Source organism: Ahaetulla prasina, chromosome 5 (assembly GCF_028640845.1).
Source record: "Ahaetulla prasina isolate Xishuangbanna chromosome 5, ASM2864084v1, whole genome shotgun sequence".
NCBI classification, from domain to species: Eukaryota; Metazoa; Chordata; class Lepidosauria; order Squamata; family Colubridae; genus Ahaetulla; species Ahaetulla prasina.
The window spans coordinates 21,972,663-21,998,850 of NC_080543.1; the positions used below are offsets into that span (position 1 = coordinate 21,972,663).

The 26,188-nt window shown below is 37.6% G+C and overlaps 1 protein-coding gene across 3 annotated transcripts in view; it reads left to right on the top strand.

Moving 5' to 3' along the window:
• Positions 1-26,188, top strand: part of GRIA4 (glutamate ionotropic receptor AMPA type subunit 4) — a 324,862-nt gene that overhangs the window by 250,451 nt on the left and 48,223 nt on the right. For 2 of the 3 annotated variants that reach the window (XM_058185710.1, XM_058185708.1), the window contains exons 9-11: positions 449-559; positions 17,270-17,476; positions 22,839-23,209. In XM_058185710.1, the coding sequence (XP_058041693.1) occupies positions 449-559; positions 17,270-17,476; positions 22,839-23,209 (689 nt within the window). Of the gene's footprint in view, positions 1-448; positions 560-4,723; positions 5,953-17,269; positions 17,477-22,838; positions 23,210-26,188 lie in introns of those variants that run through there. The other variant, XM_058185709.1, reaches the window with a different exon arrangement.

Sequence of the window (26,188 nt, forward strand, 5' to 3'; positions counted from 1 at the left end):
TAAAACTTTTATTTGCTGTTACTTTTATTTTGCATGATGTAATGTATATGTATATATGTATGTATGTATGTATGTATGTATGTATGTATGTATGTATGTATGTATATATATATGGAATCTTAGATTCCAGTCATGGAATCATAGCAGGGACTGGTTTAAAATTATCCTTGAAAGTTGTCTAGATAAAGGAATGTTTTAAGTCAGGATAGAATTTGAGTTTATGTACCATAAAAAAAACTGCTTCTTTGAACCTTGCAGAAAGAATAACTCATCAAGTTCAGTTGGGCCAAAAGACAATCAGGAGATGAAATATTTGTCAACTAGTGTAGTGGGGGTTGGGGCAGCAGATTATGGCAGTGCCAGTGTTTAAACTACATTTGAACTAACCATCGTGGTTGACTTTATAAGCAGTGAATAGAAAGTTAGCTTCTGCATTTGTTTATTACAGATTGGATACTGGAATGACATGGATAAATTAGTCTTGATTCAACATGAGCCTACAATGGGCAATGACACAGCTGCCCTTGAGAACAGAACAGTAATTGTAACTACAATTATGGTAAGTTTACTTTTCTACTCTTTGAGGGAAGCCAAATATTTACCTCATTATCCACTAAATGCTCGCTTTGGTAGAATTCAGGAAGTAATGTTTAAGATTCTATCTATTTCAAATGAATATAGAACATTTTTAAATAATTTAGACTACTTTGGAGATTACTTTTTAAAACATTTTATTCAGTCTTTCAGTTAATCTCTGTAAAATGCAATATACTACAAACAAGAATAGAAAGTTTTGAAAAAAGGGGAAAATCTTTTATTTTCTATAACTGTACCCTCATTCATTCTTGCCATGTTGTTGCTTTTATTGTTGACACTGTTGTTTTTAAGGGAAACTGTATGCCTTGTAAAAAAATAAATGAGAATTCATAAAAGTGCACACTTCCTGATTTCTGTAACAAATATATTTAATATATATGGTTAGTTATGTCATTTTAGAGTGTCATCCATTTTTTAAAAAATGGGTATAACATTGAAAAACACAGATTCTCACAATTTCTACTATTTTCTATTGTAAATAGATTACTAAACAAAATTTAGCAACTACAACTTAGCCCAATTTTAGCCTTTCTTTATTTTGTTCATTTACTTTATAGGCTGACACATCTTTCCAATAATATCTTACACTGAGCAGACTTCACGGCTCCAAATATTAACAAGATTAATAATTAAGAATACAACAGTAGCATAGTGTAAATTACCCAGATGTCAATGTCAATGAACAGTTGTAATCTATGCATGCATTTACTGTTCAGGAAGGATAAATACAACCCCAAAAGTTCCTGGACTACAATCTTCAATGTTTATAAATTGTTATTCAGGGCCCATCTACATGAGGGAGAATGCCATTTATTAGAATGGGAATGATGATTAAAAACACCTAACCCTAGGATCCCTGAAGATAGCATTACTAAACGTCCCCAGAGATACCTTACTCTTCCAGGACTCAAGGAATGGGCAGAGACTATTGGGAGAAGGTGGTCCTAGAGACCCTGTGTATGGTCCACATGCTGAACCATACACAGTTTTTAAGGTTGACTACCAGCTTCTTGAATTACCCTGAGAAATAAACTAGTAATTAGTACTGCTTTCAAAACAGACATGGGCAAACCGCCTGACACCCGGGATAGTCCACAACTGCATTCTGGGCCAAACTGAAATTCCCAGGTGCTCTTCAAGATTGCAGTAAACAAATAGAAGGTGATAAAGGCATAAGTGGCCATGAACAAACCTCCCAATCTAGGAAGATCGTAACTAGCACGCAAGATGAAATTGTGCAAAATTCCTCTTAGCCATAACTGCCCTCTTGCTCTTCAAACAGAGTCCTAGATGAAGAGCCTTAACAAGTTGAGCAATGACTTATTGAAGGGGGACACCTCACCATCTGCCCTGTCTTCCAAAATACATTCACCACTGTCCAAACCCAGGTTTTTTGTCACCTCTGAAAAAGACTGATCAATAGGAAGAAGGTCCATAGCAACTAGAAAGTCATCTGATCCTAACAAAAATAGTTAATTTCCCCCACCTTCAAATAACATTGCAATTGCTCTAGTGTTTTTTTAAAAAACAAACAAACTTTATTTAACTCGTGGCCTCCTGCATGAGTTTAGTACTCTGACCTTGAATGAACTTATATTTTCCATAGAGGCTATGAATTCATGAGCTGTCTCTATTCCTGGTCCCAAAAAATGCTAATTAAAGGTTGCAATTAAAGTTTCCTAAAGCTCAATTCAGGAAACACTACCAGGAAGCTGAAATGAGGTCCAACAGCTTGGACAGGGATGCCACTATAAAGTAGGGAAGCAGTACTACAACAATTCTCAGCTTGAGAGCCAAGGTGGTGCAGTGGTTAGAGTGCAGTACTGCAGGCTACTTCAGCTGACTGCTAGCTGCAGTTCAACACACCGAATCTCACCAGCTCAAGGTTGACTCAGTCTCCCATCCTTCTGAGTTGGATAAAATGAGGGCACAGATTGTTGGGGGGAATATGCTGACTCTGTAAACTGCTTAGAGAGGGCTGTAAAAGCACTGTGAAGCAGTATATAAGTCTTAAGTCCTATTGTCCTAAGAGATCAATTTCAAAAACAAGCTGGCGTATCCAGTTATCTGCAGAACAATGCCTCTAATCATTAGCATCTCCTATAAGTTTCTCAGTAATATAGTTCACGCTCATCCACACTAATACCAATTATGAGAAGAGATGTTTACAAGTATCAAACAACAGCAGCAGCTGGAATCTAAGCTTTCAAGGACATGATAAACTGTCTCCTAGTGTGAGCTATGGGAGAGGTAACAGAAGTAAGGATGGATCTCAGTTGCTCACTCCTTTTTCCTAGGAGAGTCCCAACTCTTTACGCCATCATGTTCCTCTCTACTCACCAGTATCTTAATTTCTATCACTTTTCCTTCATTCCCTTTTACTCCAATACTCCCTACCCCCTGAATGTGCCAATGACAGTCGTCCCTTATGATCCTTTCTCCTCTTCCATTTCCACTTCTATTTCCATGTAACTGCTTTTCGGATATTACAGATCACTTTTTCCACCTTATCCCAACCCATCAGGGAGAATACGTGACAAAAAACAAGAGTGATACATCAAAACTACTGGTGAACTTTCAATAACTTCCATCTCCAACCCAACTGTAATTGCACTCAGCTGCCCACCTCCTACACACCAAAACTTCAGCTTTTGAAAATGCATAGAAGTATTGTCTCCTAGATTCTAACTCCAGAAATCCTTTACTTTCACTCAAAGGCTTGACCTTCCACCTCCTGGTCTCAAGTCTACTGCATCTTTTCTTCTTTTCTACTTTTTTTATATCCTCCTAATTTTCTCAGTGCTTTCTAAATGGGCTAGAAGATGCTGGAGCACTCCATATTCAATTACCAGAACCAGTTCTTCAATATATACTACCTTTACCCATACAGAGAAATTGTGCAGGCATTTTTCAGATGTTTAATTCTTTTGAGGACTCTGGCCACCATATAGGAATTGCTCCAGTTGATATATCCTGCCCATACCAGTCATTGGACTCAGTAAATAACTTCAGTCCAAGAAGTCCTAACTGGCTCCTATTGTCTACATTGATTCATGGAGGCAAAACAGCCTGAATTCCACCAAACCTTCTGCTGTTATCAGGCCATTAAATCCATATTCTCTCAAAGCAGCAGTGGCTCATGGCAAAAGAGAGGATCTATTATGGATCTATTATGATATAGGTACTAGTACCACTTCCCCAGTCACAAGCACTGTGTTCTCCATCCTCCTTCCACCAATATCTGGTCCGCAACTTCATTTATCCTATCAATCCTACTCTATTCTTACTTTCTCTAACAGCTTCCAATAACTTTCCCTGTTTGCAACTTTCTAACTTCCTTCCTACTTAAGCACTGTTCCTCCCACAATGCCTTCTTGATGTGGGGGGAGAATATTTTCAGTGCAATTAATTTCAATGCATAGAACAAACTGTGGTTAATTCTTTTATAGCCAACTGAACTGTGAAAATATTTCAGCTTTGGTTGATTGTAGTTATTACTGCTGCTGTTGTTGTTATTACTCAGTATTATTTAGTAAATAAACCTCTGAAAGAATTTTAATGAAATAAGAGACATGTATTCATTTTGAAAACTAATTCAGTTTTCATTATTATAGAGCTATAAAACTTCAAATGGTTCCTTTTTAATTGAGCAAAATAGCTAACATCTTTCTTTTCTTGAAGTCAGTAGCACCCTTTAATCTGATGAGTGTTGAGGGAGACTGTCAAAGAATAATCTTAATCTGATTAATTTAATAATTCTCCACTTAATGCATTGTTCTTTTTATATATCACATTGGACAAAGTTTGGATTTTTTTTTTTCACCAAACATTCCAGATTACATTTATTTTAAACAATACAAAGTGTTTCATATTGTATTGTTATGTTGTTTGTATGAAATATAGTTGTATAATTTAGTGTAGTGATCCATACGCTTCCTTCTGACAGGAAGGAATTATCGTTCTTGGATAACAAGGACTAACATTCTATAGAGGAATTCTAAATGTAAACTTAATGGTATAGTTCTTCTTTGCATGGGATTTATAAAAAAAATGTCTCTTTCCTTTGAAAAAAAAAAAGTCACAGTAATGGAAAAATCATACTTCAGTACAGTCCTCCTCTTTTCAGCCACTGATGAAGAACCCTATTTTAAGAAATTGACCAAGGAAGAAAAGAGTTCCAAGCTGCACATATGAACATTCCTAACATAAGATCCAGTATAGTAGCACTGAGCTGTATTTTTCCATATGGATTTCTGAGCCTCTGACTGGATGACCAGGCACTGAAGCATCAAGCAAAATAATGTTTTGTTTGTTTGTTTTGTTTTGCTTTGCTTTTTTTTTTTTAAAGGCTCTGTGACTTTGAAATGTTTGAAACGCAGGCATTCAGTCTTCAACTGGGCCAAGGTGTGAAGAAAATGATGGAGATTTCAAAACCGTCTCAGTTGAAATTTTCCACTCGTTACCCGTCTTTTGAATTGAGGCTATCGTCTGTGTGCTGTTGTTAATTATTGTCAAATGCTTCCAAATTTAGGGGCAACTAAACGATGCTTAGAAAAAGAGAGACAAAAGTGGTATGCAGGATACCAGAGAAGCTGCTTAAGATGTCTTTGTCTTGCTTGCAGTGAATTCTTTTCATGCCCATTATAAATGTTATCTCTGCAAAAGAATGTAGCCAGTCTTCACTTATTCCAAACAAAGCATCTGAATAACTTTTATGTAGCATGCCATGATTTCTTAAAGTATACAATTTTAAGCATAAAAAGCAGAGAGAAATGTCTTGTTGAATGTTCCATTATTAAAGTGCAGGTATTTTCTTCTTCTTCTGTAATCGTACTTAATTTGTGATAAGTCATTTATGTGGAGTTGTGTGGTGTATCTAAAGTGTTTATCATTGTCGTGCACCAAGTAAAGATAATGAAAAACAAAATAACCTAGGTTAGGAATACAGGTTCTTGTTAAATCAGAAGTGTTTCCAAAATGACTCAGATCTTGCTAGTGTTTTTCTAGTGAATCTGAATTCCTCTTAGTCTAAAAGGTTCACTCCACAAGCCAAATGGAACTTCTTTATTTTTTTAGGAAATTTATCTGACCACCTGAAACCTGCTGGATTCTAAACAGCTTCCAGGACATAAGTATTAAAAACACAACACAAATTAAAAGTAAATATCAATCTCCAAATGCCCTCTAGAACAGTTATATATTTACCTGCTTCTGGAAGGCTATGAAGGTGTGGGCCACACATGCTTCAGAGGTCAAGCTCATCCAGAAAAGAAGAGCAGCTACAAAGATTGCATGATGTTAGACCTCCTGATAGGTGAGAACCCTCAGAAGGCCTCCCTAAAGATATAGTAGGACCAGGGGTGGGCTACTGGGGGTTCACAGAATTTAGCTAAGATTCTGTGCAGTTCGGAGAACCCCCAAATTTCATTCCTGGCTGGCCCTTCCCATCCCGCCCCTCCCAGGAGTCCCCACACAGTCCGTTTTGGATGCAGGTAAGTGCAGGGCATGTGCGGAGGCTCAGGATGGGGCAAAAAATGGCCTTACTGGAAGTTTGGGAAGGACAGAAATGGGCCCGTTTCCAGCTTCCAGAGGGCCTCCAGAGCCTGGAGAGGCCGTTGTCGCCCTCCCAGAGGCTCAAGGAAAGCCTCAGGTACCCAGGGAGGGCAAAACACACATACATACCCTGCGGTGGTGCAAGTGGCTGCCCAGGCCATGCCCACCATGGGCACACCCACTCAGCAACCACGCAGAGAACCCCTTGCTAAAAATTTTGAAGCCCACCCCTGGGTAGGACATGTAAAAATTATTGGGAAACATCCGTTCTTGAGATACCCAGGCTTCAAACTATCTAGACTTAAACTTGTTAAGTTAAATTAAACAGCACCTTAAATTACATTCAGAAATCCAGTACTATTGATTTGAACTCTAGAAACCAGTGCTATTTGTATATGATATGGCAACTCTATGATCATACAATTCCATGATCATACAATTCTAGATCAGCTGAAATTTCTGATTTCAAGCTCAATGCCATGCAAAGCAAATGGCAATAATGCAATCCAGAAATGAGGCCATGAGTGAGCATCTTCAGTGACACCTGTTCCAGGTAAGGCCTCAGCTGGGATACCAGCTGAAACTGTCCAAAAGCCCTCCTGACTATGTTCTCTACATGCCCTTCAGGCAAGAACCTTGAGAGTCCAGGAGAACCTCCATATTTGCAAATAATGCTCTTTTAAGGATCTTTGAAGCAGGATGGAGAAAAATTGAAAAATCCAAGGCCATTACTTAAGCCCAGTTGTTTTTTAGATATATATTGCATTTTGAGAAAGGAAATACTTTTCACCAACTCTTCCTGATCACTTCAATGATATTTTCGCAGCCTATGTTACAGACTCCATTACTATATAATGTATTTTAATACTTTCAGTGCCATTCTGGCAAGCCAGTGGCAGTAAGCATACTACCAGGAGATTCTGGAATACTACAGTCACTATAGGAAAGCAAACACAAAATTTAGCATTTTAGACATCTCTACTGCAGCTAAGAAGGGCCGCGGTGGCTCAGCGGCTAAGCTTACCGATCAAAAGGTCAGCAGTTTGAATCCCTAGTGCCGCGTAACGGGGTGAGCTCCCGTTACTTGTCTCAGCTTCTGACAACTTAGCAGTTTGAAAGGACATAAAAAATGCAAGTAGAAAAATAGGGGCCACCTTTGGTGGGAAGGTAACAGCGTTCTGTGCACCTTTGGCATTTAGTCATGACAGCCACAAGACCACAAAGATGTCTTCAGACAGCACTGGCTCTTCGGCTTGAAACAGAGACGAGCACTGCCCCCTAGAGTTGGGAACGACTAGCACATATGTGCGAGGGGAACCTTTACCTTTTACTGCAGCCAAAATAATACTATAATGCAGGAGGCTATATTAAGTCCCTAATTTATTTCTTTATTAAACTTACATGCTGTCCATCTTGCCTCAAGGCAGCTTACAATCCGTAAAAGCAACGACAAAAAAATGTTTAAATAATAACACTAAAATTGATTTTAAAATAAGCAAAGATGGCAAGAAAAGGGGGTCAGATGCACATAGGGAAGAAGTGAGGTCTTATCTTAGCCCATTATCCCCTCCCAAGTGAAATGCCCCTATCAGGGCCACAGGGCAATTGGCAGAGTCTTCAGAATATTTTCAGAAAGGCAAAATGGTGGGTACAGATTTTACCTCAGGGGGCACAATATTCCAGAAGGTAGGTTCCATGGCAGAAAAGGCTCTCATTCCTGAACTAATTGGTCTACTGTGCCTTATACATCAAGGATCTCTTTCACAGAGAAAGACTGAAAGTTCCTTTTTGATAATATGATGAAACTCTTATGGTTAAAAAAAACCATCCTCGTATTACAGAGAGTGAGTACATTTTTTTAAATGATCAAATTTAGCACCCTACACAGTGGGTACTGAGAGTGAAGCTGAGGCTATAATGATAAACTGGAGCATTGATTAGAAAACATTTGCCCCGAGGCAACAGATCTGTCTACTCATCTTTAAATCTTTATGCGGCAGACAGTGATGTCCAAACATCTCCTAGCCGTTGAAAAAGAAAAGTAACCAGTGTTATAATAAAAAAAAGAGGAAAAGAAGGCTATCAATAAAAATAAGTGGTGATGTGAAAATATTTTCACTACACTATTAGGAATCTACTCCAGTAGTTCCCTAGCTATGGCATTTTACTTCCCCCCCACACTTTCAGTAGAGGAAGTTTTCAGAACGTCTGTTGAAAAAAAAAACCAAATCTCTGGATCGAAGGTAGCACAGTATAAACATGTAAAATAGCTAAGGCTTACAACGCATCTCCTACACCCAGGTGTTTCCAGTATCCAAAGGGAATAATAATATCCCCAAGTGATAATATCCAAGTGATTCTACTCATTTTATTTTAAATTCATGTTGAAATTGGTATATTACGATGCAATTTAAATTCAGTGGACTACCTATGAAGGGAGAGCCACGGTGCAAAATTATTCTTCATCGCGAAATAGGCAGTGAACTCTCTGTTTTTATCATATATATTGGAAAGAGTCAGCTGGGGTAGAAAGATTCAAGCTCTATCAGTTTATTTATTGATTTAATCAATTTATATAGCCATCCATCTCATGAAACTCTGTGCAGCTTACAATAACATAGATAAAAAGGGATAGAATGTAAGAAAAGAAAAGAAAAACAGCCAGCAGCCAGGAATCATAAAAAGATCATTAACACAACCGGGACATGCTTCAAATCTCACCCGGGGCTCCAGGCTTGAGCACAAAGCCACATTTTCAAGTCATTGAGGAAAGTCAATAGGGCTGAGGCTAACCTAAGTTCTGGAAGGAAGATTCAATGCAGGTGCCAAGCAGGGGCTTCAAAAATTTTAGCAAGGGGTTCTCTGCCTGGTTGCTGGCCATGGTGGGCGCGGCCTAGTTGGCCTTCTGCAACACAGTGGGAGGGGGGCGTTTGCCTTCCCTGGGCTCTGGAGGCTTTTTTTGAAAAGCCCTCTGGAGCCCGTTACCGGCCTTTCCAAACTTCCAGTAGGCCAGTTTTTCACCCTCCCTGAGCCTTCGCGCACACCCTGCACTTACCTGCATCCAAAAATGGGCCGCCAGGGGACTCCTGGGAGGGGAGGGGTGGGCGGGGCCAGCCAGGAGTGGGATTTGGGGGTTCTCTGAACTGCACAGAATCTTAGCTAGAGGTTCTCCCAAACCCCTGCGAACTCCCAGCAGCCCACCCCTGATTGTATAAAATGCCCCTCCTGTTAGATCAAACAGACAAAAAGAACCAGGAAGAGATAGTCCCATAAGTAACCTAGTCCAAAGCCATGTAGGGCTTTAAAGGTGACAACCAGAACTTTGAATTGTGTCACAAATCATACTGGAAGCCAATATAGACAAAGTGGGTACAGTGGTGTCACGTGCACCAAATAACCCGTGGCATAAACTGCCTGCACCACTGTATTCTGCACCACCTGGAGCTTCCAAATACTCTTCAAGGGCAGCCCCATGTACAGTGCTTTGCAGTATCCAGTCTGAAGGCACAGGAAAGATTTGAGAGTAGCCCCCTCCCAGACCAGGAGAACCCTGTGATTGCAATCTATCTTTTAAACAAACCTTCTGTCCCATAGGAAAGAACTCAATTCTGTGTATATTCTGCCCCATATAATTCAGTAAAGTAGAAGTTAATGCAAAAAATGCATACTTTAGAGTTATGATATTCAGAAATGACTTTGGAAGACAGGAGGAAGAACTATACACTCTATAAGCATAATACAAAAGATACATCAGCTCACAGGAGGAAAGGGAACTAAGAAGCATCTCAGAAGGGACCCTTCCTAGTTTTCCAGAGAGTAAAAGAAAAGGAAAGGACAAATATTTTAATACTTCTAATGTAACCTTACAAAAAAGATAGAGCTAATATTCATGTGCTTCTTCTCTGGACTCCAAGGGGCTAACAAGTTTCTCCTGAAAATAGAGAATAGAACCAGAAAGATCACAATGGTGAAGAATTGTATTCAGAAAAAGGCTCAATTCAAGATGTGGCATTTGTTTACATTGTTAATTTTTTTTCTAGCTGTTTATTAAATTGAGGGGGAGATACATTCAAGGTATTTTACTCCAAAATAATCTGAAGCAGAAAATTGATTTGCAGATCATACTTACGCAGTTCGTAAAAAGAATCAAGCGCTGAGCTATATAATTCCCCATAAGGATTCCATATATCCATAATTCCATTAATATAAGGCCTGTTACAGGTTTTGAACCACTGTATCTTACGATAGCCCATGTTCATTGTCAGTGCTTTAGCTGAGCAGAGTCTGAGCATGGGTCTTGGCATGCATCACTCTAGATCAGATGTTCCCAGACTTTCTTGCTTCATAGCACCTGGAAGTCTCAGTAATTTTCTGAGCCCCTAGACCAAAAGACAGCTGAAAACCCAACTTTGCAAATATAGCATATTTTAAAAAATGGACATCACAATAATTTAAAATACCCCTGGCACCCCTGTATGTTTGGCCTGAGGTCCTGCAGTGCCAGGTTTGACAATCAAGTACCATAAAATCTGGGTGACAAAATATATCATCTCAAAAATGAGATATTTTAAAACAGGACTAAGGAACACTGCCAGTGCTTCTAATCCAAATTAATGCTAGTCCAGACAAGGATTCAACACAGCTTATGCCATTTTCTTAATAGACATCCTAATATGTTTAATCATGTGATTAATGTGTTTTAACTCAATCATATTTTGTTTTAATTGTATATTGCTTGTGTTTTTATTTTTGGCTGTAAACCACCCTGAGTCCTTCGGGAGAAGGGTGGTATAAAAATCTAATAAATAAATAATAATAATAATAATAATATGGAAGAAATTCAGCAACAAGAATGGCCGTATGAATTGGCCTCCTGTATATAAAAATAAGTTAGAGAAAAGTTCCCCGGCAATAAAATTGACATTAAGTTTTCTTGGCCACAACTAATATTAGATTCATTTTATTTCTCATGGGAAAAGGCTCAAACGCTTGTTTCAATTAACCAAGTGTTGCCTAGAGCCTCAAAGCAGTTTTGTCTCTTGTTTGATCTTTGCTTTTTCCTTAATGCAATCCATCTCCATCTAATTGACAACTATGAAATGGTAGCCTTTCATTTAAGCAATTATTTGTGGAGGCAATTCCCAGAAAGACTTGATACTTGCAGTGATAATGCTTGCAATAAAAGCAGTATGGAAACCAAGCATATTTTCCAAGAAAAAGTCCTCAGACTAGGGCAGGAGTGTCAAACTTAAGGCCTGGGGGTCAGATCCAGTCCACGGGGTGCTTAGATCTGACCCATGGGGCTGCCCTGGAAACAGTGAAGGAGTGGCCCACAATGCTTCTGTCAGTGAAAATGGAGCTTGGGAGGGCCACATGCATCCCCCAAGCTTTGTTTTTGCTGGCAGGGGTTGCAGGAGGCCATCACAGCCAGAAACAGAGTTGGCTAGGACTGCACGCCCCTCCCCAGCTCTGTTTTCACTGGCAGAAGATTGCAGGAGGCCATCGCAACCAAAAATGGAGCTCGGGAGCCTGTTTTCGCTGGCAGAGCACTTGGACCATCACAGGTGCCCCCAACACAAGTGACGTCAAGCTGGCTACGCCCCCTGGCCACGCCCCACCACTCTGAGGTCAAACAGAACCTTGATGCGGCCCTCAATGAAATCGAGTTTGACATCCCTGGACTAGAGCTTTAGATTAGTCATTGTAAGTGAGGGCTTTAATAATACTTCTGAGGTGAAAAAAAAGTGAATTTCTGCATTTTGTGAGAAGTTCCTGTACATGTGTTGCTCCATAGTGCCTCATATAATTTGTCAAAAGTTATATAAGCATGCTTGTGTGCTACTCCAAGCACAACTTCAGAAGAACGTATGAAAACTATGCAGTACAAAATATCATAAAAGCCAACCTTTCCATTCCCCTACAGTTTTTATTGGTTGAAGAAGTATTAATGAGATTTTCCATCATACTTTTGATGCCAATCAAGTTACTAGACAAAGTAGCATAGTGTTGCCATCTACACTCTGAGTTAATTTAACTGCTCACATGCGCTTAAAAACGTGATAGGGCTTCTTTTCAAGGTGGGTCGTCTTTCTGGAGAAACACGGTATTGCCAAAGATGAAGTAATTAATGAGTACAAAGTAATATAATCTAGTGGCAAGATGTGCTTAGGGAGTTGCCAATGGATTGTAGCCTTCATGGTGATGTGGTATAGCTAAGGATGCTGGTGACATAATCTAAGGGTTTATGCTTTTGGTAAAACTTGTTGGTTTGAAAAAGTACTAACAGACTCCTTATGAGTTATTGCTATAATGTACTAATAAGTCAATTAGCATTTAAGTCAAACAAAGTTAGTGTAACTTTGTCTGCAATTAAATGTGGCACTGTTCAAAACTCAGTTAATCCCATGCATTTCTTTTGCCTTTTAACTTTTCAATATTTAGCTATAAATTCCATGTTTAATTCAGAAAACAAATAATGGCCAGGGTCAGTCAACAACAATTTCTTTCACTCATTTATTTGTTCCAAACATACAGTGCAGTGCAGAATTTAGTGAATTTGCTTTTTTTCTCCCCCCTCCCAAAAAAAAGTGTTACATAATGTGCTCTGTTTATTGGCCTTTCATATTAAGGAAAACTTATTTAATGCCACTTGAGGGGAAAAAATAAATCAAGTACTTGAGCCATTTTCTGCATTCAAGTGGAATCAGTAATACCCAATTTTTCATTCTGTGAAAATCAGATATATATTGATTTGAAAGTTTCTACGGCATGCCACGCTTTTTAAAGAAATTCAGCAATTTGCTTTTTACCCTCACATTTGATATATTCCTATGCTTATTGTGATTCTATGCTGTTTCACCCATAAAGATATAAGAGCAACTTATTTATATATTCATATTAGGAAATTGAACACTGTTCTTCTTTTACCAAATGATATGTTCTTGTGTTGTATGTATATATGTTTACATTTCTGTCTTAAACTCATATGGAAAACAAGATTACTGTCTGCTTTATTTAACTGAAATAAGCATGGAGTGCATTAACATAATTGTTTATATAATATTGGTGTACTTTAAGAATTCTTAGTTTAGAGTAGACAATTAGATCATTTGCAGTGTTTTAAATAATAAAAAAACCCAAAATGTGTGAGTGGTTATGTTCTATGTATCTTTCAAATCTTGTCTCAACTTTCTTTACTAGAGCCCAAGTTCAGTATAAGCTAAATTAAAACAAATAAAGTACAATCCAAAAATGTAATAACATTTCAACAGTTTGATACATAGTGAACATATGTTGATAGATCTGGATATGATGTAGTCTTATGGAAAATACACAATTAAATGCAATTCAAAAGCTGATTCTAGGAGACCTGTCATTTAGGAAAATTTCTAGGTAACATTGATTGTAGCCCCTTAGGAAATTAAAAAAGGCAAATAAATTGAGAGTACAATTCTGCATACAATTTTACCCTTTAGAAAATGGAATACAAGTGTATTTTCTAAGCACTATGGGACTGCCATCCATAATTGCAGAAGAGAAGGCTTTAAAGTGTGCTCTGGAAGAAACCCATTAGGTATGGGTAATTTAAATATAATCTTCCCAAACAGGTGGTAACTACACGTTTAAATTTTCATCAGTGTGTGTGAGTTTGTATTACAGATAATCCTTGATTTATGCCACAATTGGGGCCAACTATCCACTGTTTAAACAAGATAGTTGTTAAGTGAGTTGAGGCTGATGATATGACCCTTTTTTGCCATGGCTGTTAACCAAATCACTGTGGTTGTGAAATGAATAACATGATCATTAAGCGAATTAAACTTCTCTCATTGGCTTTGCTTGGTGGAAGCTGGCTGAAAAGCAACCATATGACCCTGGGGTGCTGCCACCATGATAAACATGCCTATTGCCAAGTATCTGAATTTTTATCAAGTGGCCATGGGACTCTGCAATGGTTACAACTGCAAGGATCAGTTGTAAGTCATTTTTTTCAGAACCATTCGAATGGTCAGCAAAGAAATAATTATAAGTCAAGGACTGCCTGTAATTTGTGTTTATTATAGAATAGAACAGAACAGAACAGAACAGAATTCTTTATTGGCCAAGTGTGATTGGACACACAAGGAATTTGTCTTCGGTGCATACGCTCTCAGTGTACATAAAAAGACAAGACACACTCATCAAGAATCTTAAGGTACAACACTTAATAGTAGTCTGTAGGACTCAACAATTAGGTTAGAACATTCTGGAATGAGTTGCTAGAACATCTTTTAAATCTATATCAGCCTCCACTAACTATTGTCTGGAAGATACCGTGTGAAGTTCCCAAAATAACCTTTATAGATCAAAATCTTGCTATCTTCCCATTTCCCATTGTATTTAGGAGGGAATTTTTCCTATGATTTTGAAACCTTGATATCAAAATTCAACAAACCATGAAAAAGTGTTGTTACTATTCTTAGCAGGTTCTTCTTGCTGAAATAAGAAATAGAAGTCTTAAATAGGTTTAATCTAATGCTTAACTAAATTGAAAAAAAATGTTTAACACCCATCCTGCTCCTCCCCCCCCCCAAAAAAAAAAACAACCCGGAAGGGCAACTTCAGCTCAATTTTTGCAATAAATAAACCTGGGTTTTTGAGGACAAACAAGAGTTAAGTTTAACAAGAATATTATCTTGGTCATCTCTAGAATTAGTTTCTAACAGATAAATTGTTTTCCAATTGTATTTCACCTGTTTCATTATAAATCATGGAAAGGAATCCCCCCAACAGGCCACTAATGGCTAATAGGGGTATTTGGGGGAAAATGAGCAATATTAAGTGTTTATAAGCAAATAATTTTATCTTACAATCACTGATAAAAGTATTTTTCTAATACAATTTAATAGACCCTTGTTGCCCTGACAATGCAAAGTTATGTTAACTTGGGATTGAGAGTAGAACATTTTTATATATTCATTTCTATTTCAGCAATGTATTAGTCTGATTTAGAAAGGTTTCTCACACTGATAAATATATTTTTATATTAACCAGTACTATAAGTATTTGATTTCTTTGTCTAAATCTTATACCATACAAACTGCCTTTGTATTTTTAAGAATCTGTTTCACAATTTTCTAGCCTTATAGTTATTAAAAACTACATCAACTAAAAAACGGATTGATCTCAACCCAAATGCATATTACATTTTGTTTTCAATATCTGAAAGGAATAGTGTCAAATCAAGTATCTAATGATGCTCCAAAACATTGTATTATACATTTATCAACAAAGAAGTTAGATTTTCAAGCAAACTCTGAATGGATCACCTCACATTATACACTGCTACTACTTGGCTTACACTACTATGCCTTTCATTAATCATTTTTTTTTTCAGTATTTAGCCGAACAAGGTAAATATATATGTATATGTTATGGGAATTAAACCATTGGCAAACCTGTTTCTAAGCAGCTTAGGTATGCTAAGTATTATTTTAAATAATTATTGAATAACAAACTATTAAGATCATTTCCAAAGGATCATTGCTTCTCAGTCCCTCTGTCTTCAAGGGGTCCTGAATCTGAAACATTCACTGTTGTCTTGATTATCAAGGACTAATTGCCCGCGGTGCCTCTGCCAGCAAAAACGGAGCTCCCTTTTTGCTTGGAGATCGTTGTGAGGCCATTGCAGGCTAAAACAGAGCTTGGGAGCCCATTTTCACTGGCAGAGCACTCAGGCCACCACAGGCACCTCTGACACAAGTGACATTGAGCTGGCCATGCCCACCCCAGCCCCTCGAGGTCAAACACAACCCTGATGTGGCCCTCAATTAAATCGAGTTTGGCATCCCTGCAGCATAGTAAATAATGGATTGTCTCTTCGTCTGTATATTATTACATGAGCCATTTGTTCATAAAGTCAAAGCTTTAAAATATGGAGCAAGGGGAAACAATCGCCATTCTCAGAAAATGCCTTTGCCTTCTATTTGCCACAATTTAACTCAAATGAAAGTAGATGAGGAAAAAACTGAGATGTGACTTAAAGTAACTATTGGCAAAAAGTGTCTTGAGAAAGGAAGAGAGCATTGACACCACATTGAAACCCTTAAATGTTAAATATCTCGCTAAATAATATGGGCCTGCTACTGCATGAAATGTTTGGATAAAAAATAGTTGAATACAAAAGGCTTCAGCATTACCAATCATTTCTGTGTTTGCTCTTACTATTTGCAGTAAAATCGGGAGTATAGTTTCTTGCAACTATAGGAAAATTAACTATAGTGAAATTAAACATTGGAAAAGTGTTCAGAAAGAGCAAATTAAGAAATGCTGAGGGGAAAAACTCCTCTGTTGATTGATCTTATCAATTTTGAAGTTACTACGATAGATTGACAGAGGGCAGAGACACATCATAGGTCTCAAAGTAGTGTTTCAATTTCTAGATCATATCTAATTTATAACTAGGTTTAACTTGCTCTAATTAACTAATGAATAGTTGATGAACTAAGCCAGCATCATTTTAATCAGGGATATTGTTTATTTGTTTTGGTTTTCATCCATGTCCTAAGGAATGAACCTTAAAAATATTTTAAAAATATTTTAAGCATATTAATTACATTGCAAGATCATTGGCATGTGTGCTGATATCTCTCAAAAGATATTTTACATGCAAGTTTTTGCAGCATGACTATTAAGACTATTAGCTAATTTATTTGGATTAGTAAATACAATATTGACAATAATTGTATAGTTACATAATATACAAAATATAATTAATGAAGACTGTCTCCTCATATTTAGAGCATGAACAGTATAGACTTCCAAGCAGTAGAATTTGATTTTAATTGGATATGTACACTATGATTCATGCATGCATGCACAACAATTACAATTGTTTTAATATTACGGTAGAAATTCATCGAATCCACAGATATGCTGTGAATTTCTCATTCTGTTTTGTGATAAATACCTGTTCAGTAATATTTGTTATAATCTTTCAGGGTGGAAAAACCTGACAAAACAACATGTTCTGTAACTGATGGTGAACAATGAATCTTTGTTTGAACCTGAATGGTGAACATGTTTGTTTGTTTGGTACAGTACCTGTTTCTCTTTCACAGTTTTCATTCTTTCGTTTTAGGAAGCCCCATATGTTATGTGGAAAAAAAACAGAGAATTGTTTGAAGGGAATGAGAAGTATGAAGGTTACTGTGTAGACCTGGCATCAGAAATTGCAAAGCATATTGGCATCAAGTATAAAATTGCTATTGTCCCTGATGGAAAATACGGAGCAAGGGATCCACAAACAAAAATCTGGAACGGGATGGTGGGAGAGCTTGTATATGGGGTAAGCATTCTTTTGGTGCAGGTTTTAGCTTAAAATTATCAACAGTGCAATTATAACTATAACTATAATATACAGGCTGTTGCAGCCCATTCATGAACCCTGAGGTCATGCTACTCCAATTTGACAACCAAACCAGTGACTGCCTATGGCCTGTTAAATAAGAAAAGGGGCTTTAAAGTGGGAAAGGGGTTAGTAAGAACAGAAGTAGCAGTTAAAACCCAAAATTGACTCTGAAAAAAAGTTAAAATATGTTTATTCTCCCTTCCAGTGATATTGTCATGCATTGGCAAACTTGCAAGCCAATGGTTGTCTGGTAAAATGGTTTGCAAATCTAACCCCAGTGAAGGATGGTTTGCATAACACTTGACATTTACTAAAAATTAAAACTATTTATTTTATTTTTATTTTTTTATTTTTTTATTTAATTTCTATACCGCCCTTCTACCGAAGGACTCAGGGCGGTTTACAGCCAACATAAAACAGATTCATCAATAAATTAAAAATAATTTTAAAAATCTAATTCAATTAGGCCAAATTCTGTTAAAACTATTAATAAAACGATAATAAAACCCAAGTTAAAAGCTATATTCCAATTAGGCCAGCCCTGCGCGGTAAAACAGAAAGGTCTTGAGCTCTCGTCAGAAGGTCCGGAGGTCAGGGAGCAAACATAACCCCAGAGGCAGCTCATTCCAGGGGGTAGGTGCCCCCACAGAGAAGGCTCTACCCCTGGGGATCGCCAGCCGACATTGTTTGGCTGACAGCACCCTGAGGAGACCCTCCCTATGGGAGTGCACAGGGCGATGGGAGGCTATTGGTGGCAGCAGGCAGTCCCGTAGATATCCCGGTCCTGTGCCATGGAGCGCCTTAAAGGTGGTAACCAACACCTTGAATTGCACCCAGAAGACCACCAGCAACCAGTGCAGCTTGCGCAGGAGAGGTGTTATATGGGAGCCACGAGTAGCTCCCTCTATTACCCGCGCAGCCGCATTCTGGACCATTTGGAGCCTCCGGGTACTCTTCAAGGGGAGCCCCATATAGAGAACATTACAATAGTCCAGGCGGGAAGTAACGAGGGCGTGGGTGACCATGCATAAGGAATCCCAGTCTATGAAGGGACGCAACTGGCGAATCAAGCGGACCTGATAAAAGGCTCCCCTGGCGACAGCCGTCATATGTTCTTCTAACGACAGCCGAGCATCCAGGAGAACACCCAAGTTGCGGACCCTCTCCATAGGGGCCAATGACTCGCCTCCAACAGTCAGCGATGGAACCAGCTGACTGTACCGGGATGCCGGCATCCACAGCCACTCAGTCTTGGAGGGATTGAGTCAGAGCCTGTTCTTCCCCATCCAGACCCGCACGGCCTCCAGACACCGGGACATCACTTCGACAGCTTCGTTGGGGTGGTTAGGGGTGGAAATGTACAGCTGAGTATCATCAGCGTACAGATGACATCGCACCCCATTGTGAATCTTCACAATTTTTGATAAATTCTTCAAATGTGAGAGGAAAGGACGTGAAAGGAAGGCAGACTGCCAGACACCACTGCTTCTTTTGTAAACTGTTCGTGTATGTTCACGAAACGCTCGAGTTGGAGAGAAAATTGCATTTTTGGGCTGGAAGAGACATTAAAACAATTTCCCTTTGATGGGTCATTTGTCAGAACATTTGAACTAGTAAATGTAAAAATTCCCAGACAGTTCCCTCTTTTTTTGTCACTTAGAGAAGATGGAAATGTATTTTGACTATACAAGGGAATTACTGGAGTATGAAAGTATTCATCAGAAATGTGCATTGGCCCTTAATGTAACAGAAGGAGATTGATGAGTTTACTATTACTGTTGTGCCCACCCTGTCCCCAGCACTTCTGCATTGGTGTTCAGTGGTAGGGGATTTTCATGTAAAAGCTATTTCTATCCCCAGTATTTCCAAATTAGAACTGGGAAGGACACCCCAGAGGTCAAAACAGAAGCAGAAAAAGCGAACAGTGAAAGGAGAAAGCTGATTTCATTTCTTCTTCATCTTGGAAAGGCATCTTGATCAGTTAAGATTATTCTGAATGCTTCTTGAGAAACTGCAAGGAAAAACTCACCTTAAATCATATATACCTGATCAATAGACATATTTATATGGCATATTTTTTTTAGGTCTTCTTTTTGATTTCAACTGAGTTTGTGCAGTAGTACAAGACTGCCATTTTTGTAGAAAGCTCTGCATTGTTCTAGATGTTAATTTTTATTATTCATTTTATTTATTATCTCTTTCCCAAGCAGATGACAAAATTTTCTATCCATCAGCCTAACTGAAGATAGGAATGGAAATATTTCAGGATAACCGGTTGACTTAGTCAACCGCTTGTTTTTACACTTTTGAATTGACCAATAAATTTTTTCAAAAAACCCCCATCGTTTCTAAAGCATCAGAAGGGTATTTTAATTTCATTGAAATAAATTGTCAGTTTTAGTTCTGCATGTAGCACAAGCCAACATATCTCGGAAGTATGTCCCCAGGATTAAAGATAGTTTGCTCCTAGGCAAGATTGAGACTTTCAATCTGATTCAAGTGGATTAAGTAAATGTCCTTGGAAAGTGGAAGCTCAATTGAAAACAATGGGGCTTAGTTGAAACAGTGAAGCCTGTGGAATTAAAAAAAAAAAACTTCTTGCAACTATTTATGCTGAAGGGAATATGATAAGTAAATTTAGAGAAGAGAGGATGTCAAGAGCTTTGTAGCTGTCTATTTAATATGTTGCTCTGGTAAAAACTCCTTACTAGAACTAATTTAATTTGCAAGATTAGCCGTATTTTAATGCAGTTTTCATCATCTTTATCTATTGTAACTTCTAAGATTTCAATACTTCCAATGCAAGTTGCATTTCGTTGTCAGATAATTTTAAAATGAAGCACAGCCCGCAGAGATAGGGTACATTTGCTCTTTCTTTCTACATTTTAATGACCAATATATTAGCTACACAATGGTACAATTTTTGGAGATGATTTAGTAAAGCCCTTTCTAGTAATGAAAGACATTAGCTTACATCCCGCAGATGTTCTGAAAAGCTTTAGCAGTCAAATGCAGTTAAATATTCAACTTTCTGCAGAGGAATGTTCTCTGTTCATCAGATAATGAATAAATGGTCACTGTCCATTTCTGTCACAGTCTGCGACAGATTCCGATGTAAAGTTCAAATAATTTTTGCTGCATTGGCCCAACCTTTCTTAGAGTAATATGTCGGAAAGCAGAAGTACCGTGGATTACGTGATCATACTTACCATCTGCTCTGTTTCACATTAGACTTTTTAGATATAAACATGTAATAATAGATGTATACTATTACTTATTATGATTCCAAGATTCATGTACACATGTAAGTTTAACTTGTAGTTGCTTAATGTAGATGGATGGGATGTCAAACTCAAGGCCTGCGGGCCAGATCTGGCCTACAGGGTGCTTAGAACTGGCCCTCAGGGCTTCCTTAGAAACAGAGAAGGACCACCCCACGGTGCCTCTGCATGCCCCCCCCCCCTTTGGCTCTGTTTTTGCTGGCAGAGGGCTTCAGGAGGCTGTCATGGCCAAAAACAGAGCCTCAACCAGTGATGTTCAGCTGGTCATGCCCACCCTGGCCACACCCACCCCGACAATGCCCCCCACAAACCCCCCAAGGTCAAACACAACCTTGATGCAGCCCTCAATGAAATCAAGTTTGACACCTCTGATGTAGACTATAGGAAAGCCTTTCAGGGCAAATTGCTATTTTGCATTGAGCTGCAAACTGAGTATAGCCAAGAATATTTTATTAATGTTAGAATAAGTAGTTATAATATACACAATATTCACAGAGGTAGGGAATATTCTAAGTTCATGCCTGAGTAACCTTTGTTTTTGTTCAAGGTAGACACAATGGTAGAGCAAAACTCTGCATTAGGGACAGGTGAAAGAAAGGTTTTAAAAAATCCTAATTTTTTTTAATGTGGCTTTAGATGCTGGCACTTGAAGCTGGCTAAGCTTGGAAGTGGGCTGAACATTTCATCTGCCCAACTAACTCTGAAAATTATGTCACTAAAAGCCACTTTTACTTGGGAGAAATGATATTTTCATTGCATGCAAAAATAGTTTCCAGATTTGAAGGTAATTGATCAAATGAATAGGTTTCCCTACCTATGATTAAGAAAGCTAAGGGAAGAACTGGATTTTATCAACACTTTTGAGAACTCAGCAAAATCACTTTAAATTTTCCAAGACTGTTTTTTAAAGCTATGCTGGTAAAACTGAATTGATTTTTTTAGTTGGGATGGAGCGGTGAGTCGTTCTTTAATCTGTAAAGGTAACGGTAAAGGTTCCCCTCGCACATACGTGCTAGTCATTGCCGACTCTAATCTGTACGCATGCAGAAATTCCTGAGTTTACTGTTTGGCATTTCAAATGCCCAATGGAACATAAGCAGAAAAGGCTACAGATGACTACTTCTCAAAAGGGACACCAAACATAGAATCAAACATGGGATTCAGGTAGCATTCCTCAACTAGAAATACAAAGGGTTCAATTTGGAACTATTTACCATATTTCATACACTCTTCTCATAATATTAAACTGCTGTGTCCAACAAGAAGCCTGATAAATTCATAGATTACACAGAAAAACTATAGATTTTCAAAAAGCATATGTCTTCAGAAAAGCCTGGTAGGTTGCTTGATTCTTGTCTTTAAAGATGTGTTTGGATATCTAGGCTGAGCAAAAGAAATCCTTTACCAACAATCATGGAGATCCATTGTAAATTGGTTTTACTGATCTATATAAATCAAGCATCTGATTGGCTTTCCACTGTCTTCTTGTTGATCTACCTATGTAGAGGGTTTTCTACATTGAAGAAGGATGATTTTACCTAATATAATATAGCATAATGTATATTTCAGGATACAAGGCTGTCTGGATTTACATTAGCTATGCCCCTATCTTTAAGTAGAGTACAATTATACACACCTCTCAATTAACTGAAAATGAGTGTTTGACTCTCTCTAGAATTCTTCCTGATGCACTACCACTTTCTCCTTCCAAATGTACATTCCTTAATTCCATTACAGTGCCTCCAGCATCATATTTTTGCCATTAGCCTCTATGTTAGCCATTCATTTTAGATCAGGGGTGTCAAACTCGTGGGCCTGATGCATCATGCGCTGGCAACGCCCATTCCTGGTTTAGCAAAGGGGAAAAAAGTCATCATGTGGTGACACCATGATGACGCCAGTTTGACACCCCAGTTGTTGATGGATGAAAACCTGTAATCATCCACAAAGTTGCAAAGTACAACGTCTTATTGTTTCACTAATCTCTACTTGTTTCGGTTCTCCTTTTCTTTTTACAGAAAGCAGAGATTGCAGTTGCACCTCTGACTATTACTTTGGTGCGTGAGGAGGTCATCGATTTTTCTAAGCCCTTTATGAGCCTTGGCATATCCATTATGATCAAGAAGCCCCAGAAATCTAAACCGGGAGTTTTTTCCTTCCTCGACCCCTTGGCCTATGAGATTTGGATGTGCATAGTCTTTGCCTACATTGGAGTCAGTGTTGTCCTATTCCTGGTCAGCAGGTTTAGTCCATATGAATGGCATACAGAAGAGCCAGAGGATGGTAGAGAAGGACCCAGTGATCAACCTCCTAATGAATTTGGCATCTTCAACAGCCTTTGGTTTTCCCTGGGTGCCTTTATGCAGCAAGGATGTGATATTTCACCCAGGTTGGTATAATGCTGAAATTGCTTCTAAGTTTGCATTTTATCCCTAAGGATATAGTAAGGATAAGGATAGTCATAATATATAGGGAATTTTTTTTATGATAACATCCTTAGTTTCTTATCTCTTTTGTTTGTGAAGTTGTAATTGTCTTATTTTCCAGTTCGATGTATCAAGCTATTATTGCCTTTCCATAGATTACTAATTCTTGGCTCTTCTTTTCTTCTTTTCTTTCTTTGTAAAATTCATAGCTTAGAGCAAGGACAACAGTACTCAATTTTTGGGCTAGAACTGTTTGCAAAAGATGTTTGGAAAAAAGGTCCAACATATAATTGTAAGAAAATGAAAAGAAAAACGAATATTCCACTTTGTAATGTTGCATTTAGATTTTAGATTTTTTTAAAAAAAATATGTGTGTGTGTATGTGTAATATGATGCTTTGTCTCAGTTTAGGTGCCTCACCAAAAAAAAAAACCCTTTTTCACTAGATCTCATAATATTTAATGATTTCTCACAAGCATATAATAAATTGTGTATTCTGGAGATAACGTGTATCCCTAAAATCACTGATATAAACCCCTTAATGTCAGTGATAAAGGTAGAAGTTTCTATATTATTTGAAGGCAATTTGGAAATACATTCACAGTATTCTCAAATTGTGTTTTAGTTCCATTGTACAATTTCTCTTTCTGTATTTTGAATTAAAGTACTCATATGAGCAACGCCCTGGGTAGAACATAAATTGCTGAATTAAAATATTTTATTTATGTATCCCAACTTTGTTATTTTTACAAATAACTCAAAGTGTTGAACATACCTAATATACCTCCCTCCTCCAATTTTCCCCACAACACCCATATATATATATATAAATTGCAATCCCTTGAAAATATTTTTGTGTGGTTTAATTAAAGATGGAAGTAGACTTAGGTCCCATCAGAAACTAAATTAAGTCCTTAAGTTAATGTTAATTTAATTGAAGACCTTCTAAAATTAGTGGAACATTAGTTAGACAGAACGTATTTTCCTTATTTATACAGCAGTTTCTACTTTTATTCAAATAACCATATTCTGTAGTGTAGGATTATGCAACATAAGGCAAAATAGGTCAGAACCCAAATGATTTTGATATTTTTGGCCAAGATCCTTGCTCACACAGAGTAACCAAGTCAACAGGCAATCACAAGTAATTTTCAATGAACCAGATTTATTTTTTTAAATCAATCTTGGTTTAGAAACTTGACAACATGGCCAAATAGATATATTGCTTTGTTTTATCTCTTCTGTTTGCATATCTGTAATATATAAACAAAAATTAATTTTGGAGTCCACTACTATGATATGGAAATCAATGGAGGGGGATTCTCCCACCAAAAACTAACCACCTATGCACTTCCTGGTTCATTATGTTTACAAAATGAGATCAACTATAGTCAAATGGCCAATGGTATGACAATAAGGTATAACAACTCATAATCATTGAAGGCCCCACTTTGAAGGGAAGTAGAACCCTCACTCTGAATAGAACAGGAAAGCTGGTATAGAACTTTTTACTGTGACAACCAAACTAATATTCCCTATCATTGACATTTTCATCATCCGTATGCTCAGCCAAGTAGCAACCTGGTTATCTTGGCAACGGGTTAATTTATTTCTCCTGAAAGACATTTTTATAATTTTGAGCCATTCTTTAATATCCTCATCAAGAGAAAGAGATATGAAAAAGCTCAAAATAAAAGGATGGTTTATATCTTATAGATACTGTTTTAATAATTCCTAATCTTCTGAATTCATCTTCCTCTATCTTATTCATATTCTCTTTTCCCTTAGCTGATTTCCCTCATATATTTGAAATACTCTTGAAGTTTTCCATGTTGCCCATCTTGATACTAGCATGGCAGGAATATATGAAGTGTCTGACCAAATTTCATACATTAGCTGGTCTATATTGTCAAAGAATAATATAATTTTAAATTACAAAAACAATCCAGAATAGTGCTATATTGGGGAGAGGATATTGGATGCAAAATTCAGCTGTACCCAGCATTTAATGAGACCTTGTTCACAGTCACTCATGCTTTGGTCACTTCCAAGGCATGAGTAACTGTGTTTTGGGTTACTGCAAAACACTCTACATGGGGTTGCCCTTGAAGACCACCTAGAAGTGAACCAATGCATGCAGTGTTAGCACCCGTAGCTTTGTACACTTTTCACCCCTGTGAGTGCAAGATCCTGTGCCATGTACCATTAAAGCCCTACATGGCACAGGAACAGATATAAATGTAAACAAACAAACAAACAAACAAACAGGTTCTTCAGGAACATGGACCATGGCACAGGAACAGGCCCTGAGGTTATCTGTCCATCAAATAGGCTCGAGGTCTCTTCTCTGAAATATTACCATTAGTGAGTCTTAGGAAGAACATTAAACATAATCATAGACCCAAACATTTTTGATCTCATTTTTGACATATATCCAGTTTTTCAGTGGGAAAGCAAATCTTGATACTAATATGAGAAATAATTGTGAGAAACTGTTTACTAAAGTAGCATAGTATAGTTATAGTATAGTATAGTAATAGTATGGTAATAGTAATACTATAGTATAGTATAGTGATAATATAGTATAGTATAGTATGGTATAGTAATAGTATAGTAATATAGTATAGCATAGTATAGTAATACTATATTATACTGTAGTAATAGTATAGGTATGGGTATGGGTATAGTATAGTATAGTATAGTATAGTATAGTATAGTATAGTATAGTATAGTATAGTATAGTATAGTAATAGCAATAGCAATAGCAATAGCAATAGCAATAGCAATACTATAGTATAGTATTATTATGCTATTCTTAATGTTCTAATTGATAAATACCCAAAGTGATTTCTTACTAGTTAGCTTAGACATCATTCCATTAGCTACTGTAGCAAGCAACTCCTCCTTGTAAGACATAAATTAAAAGTTTATTCAAAGTATAT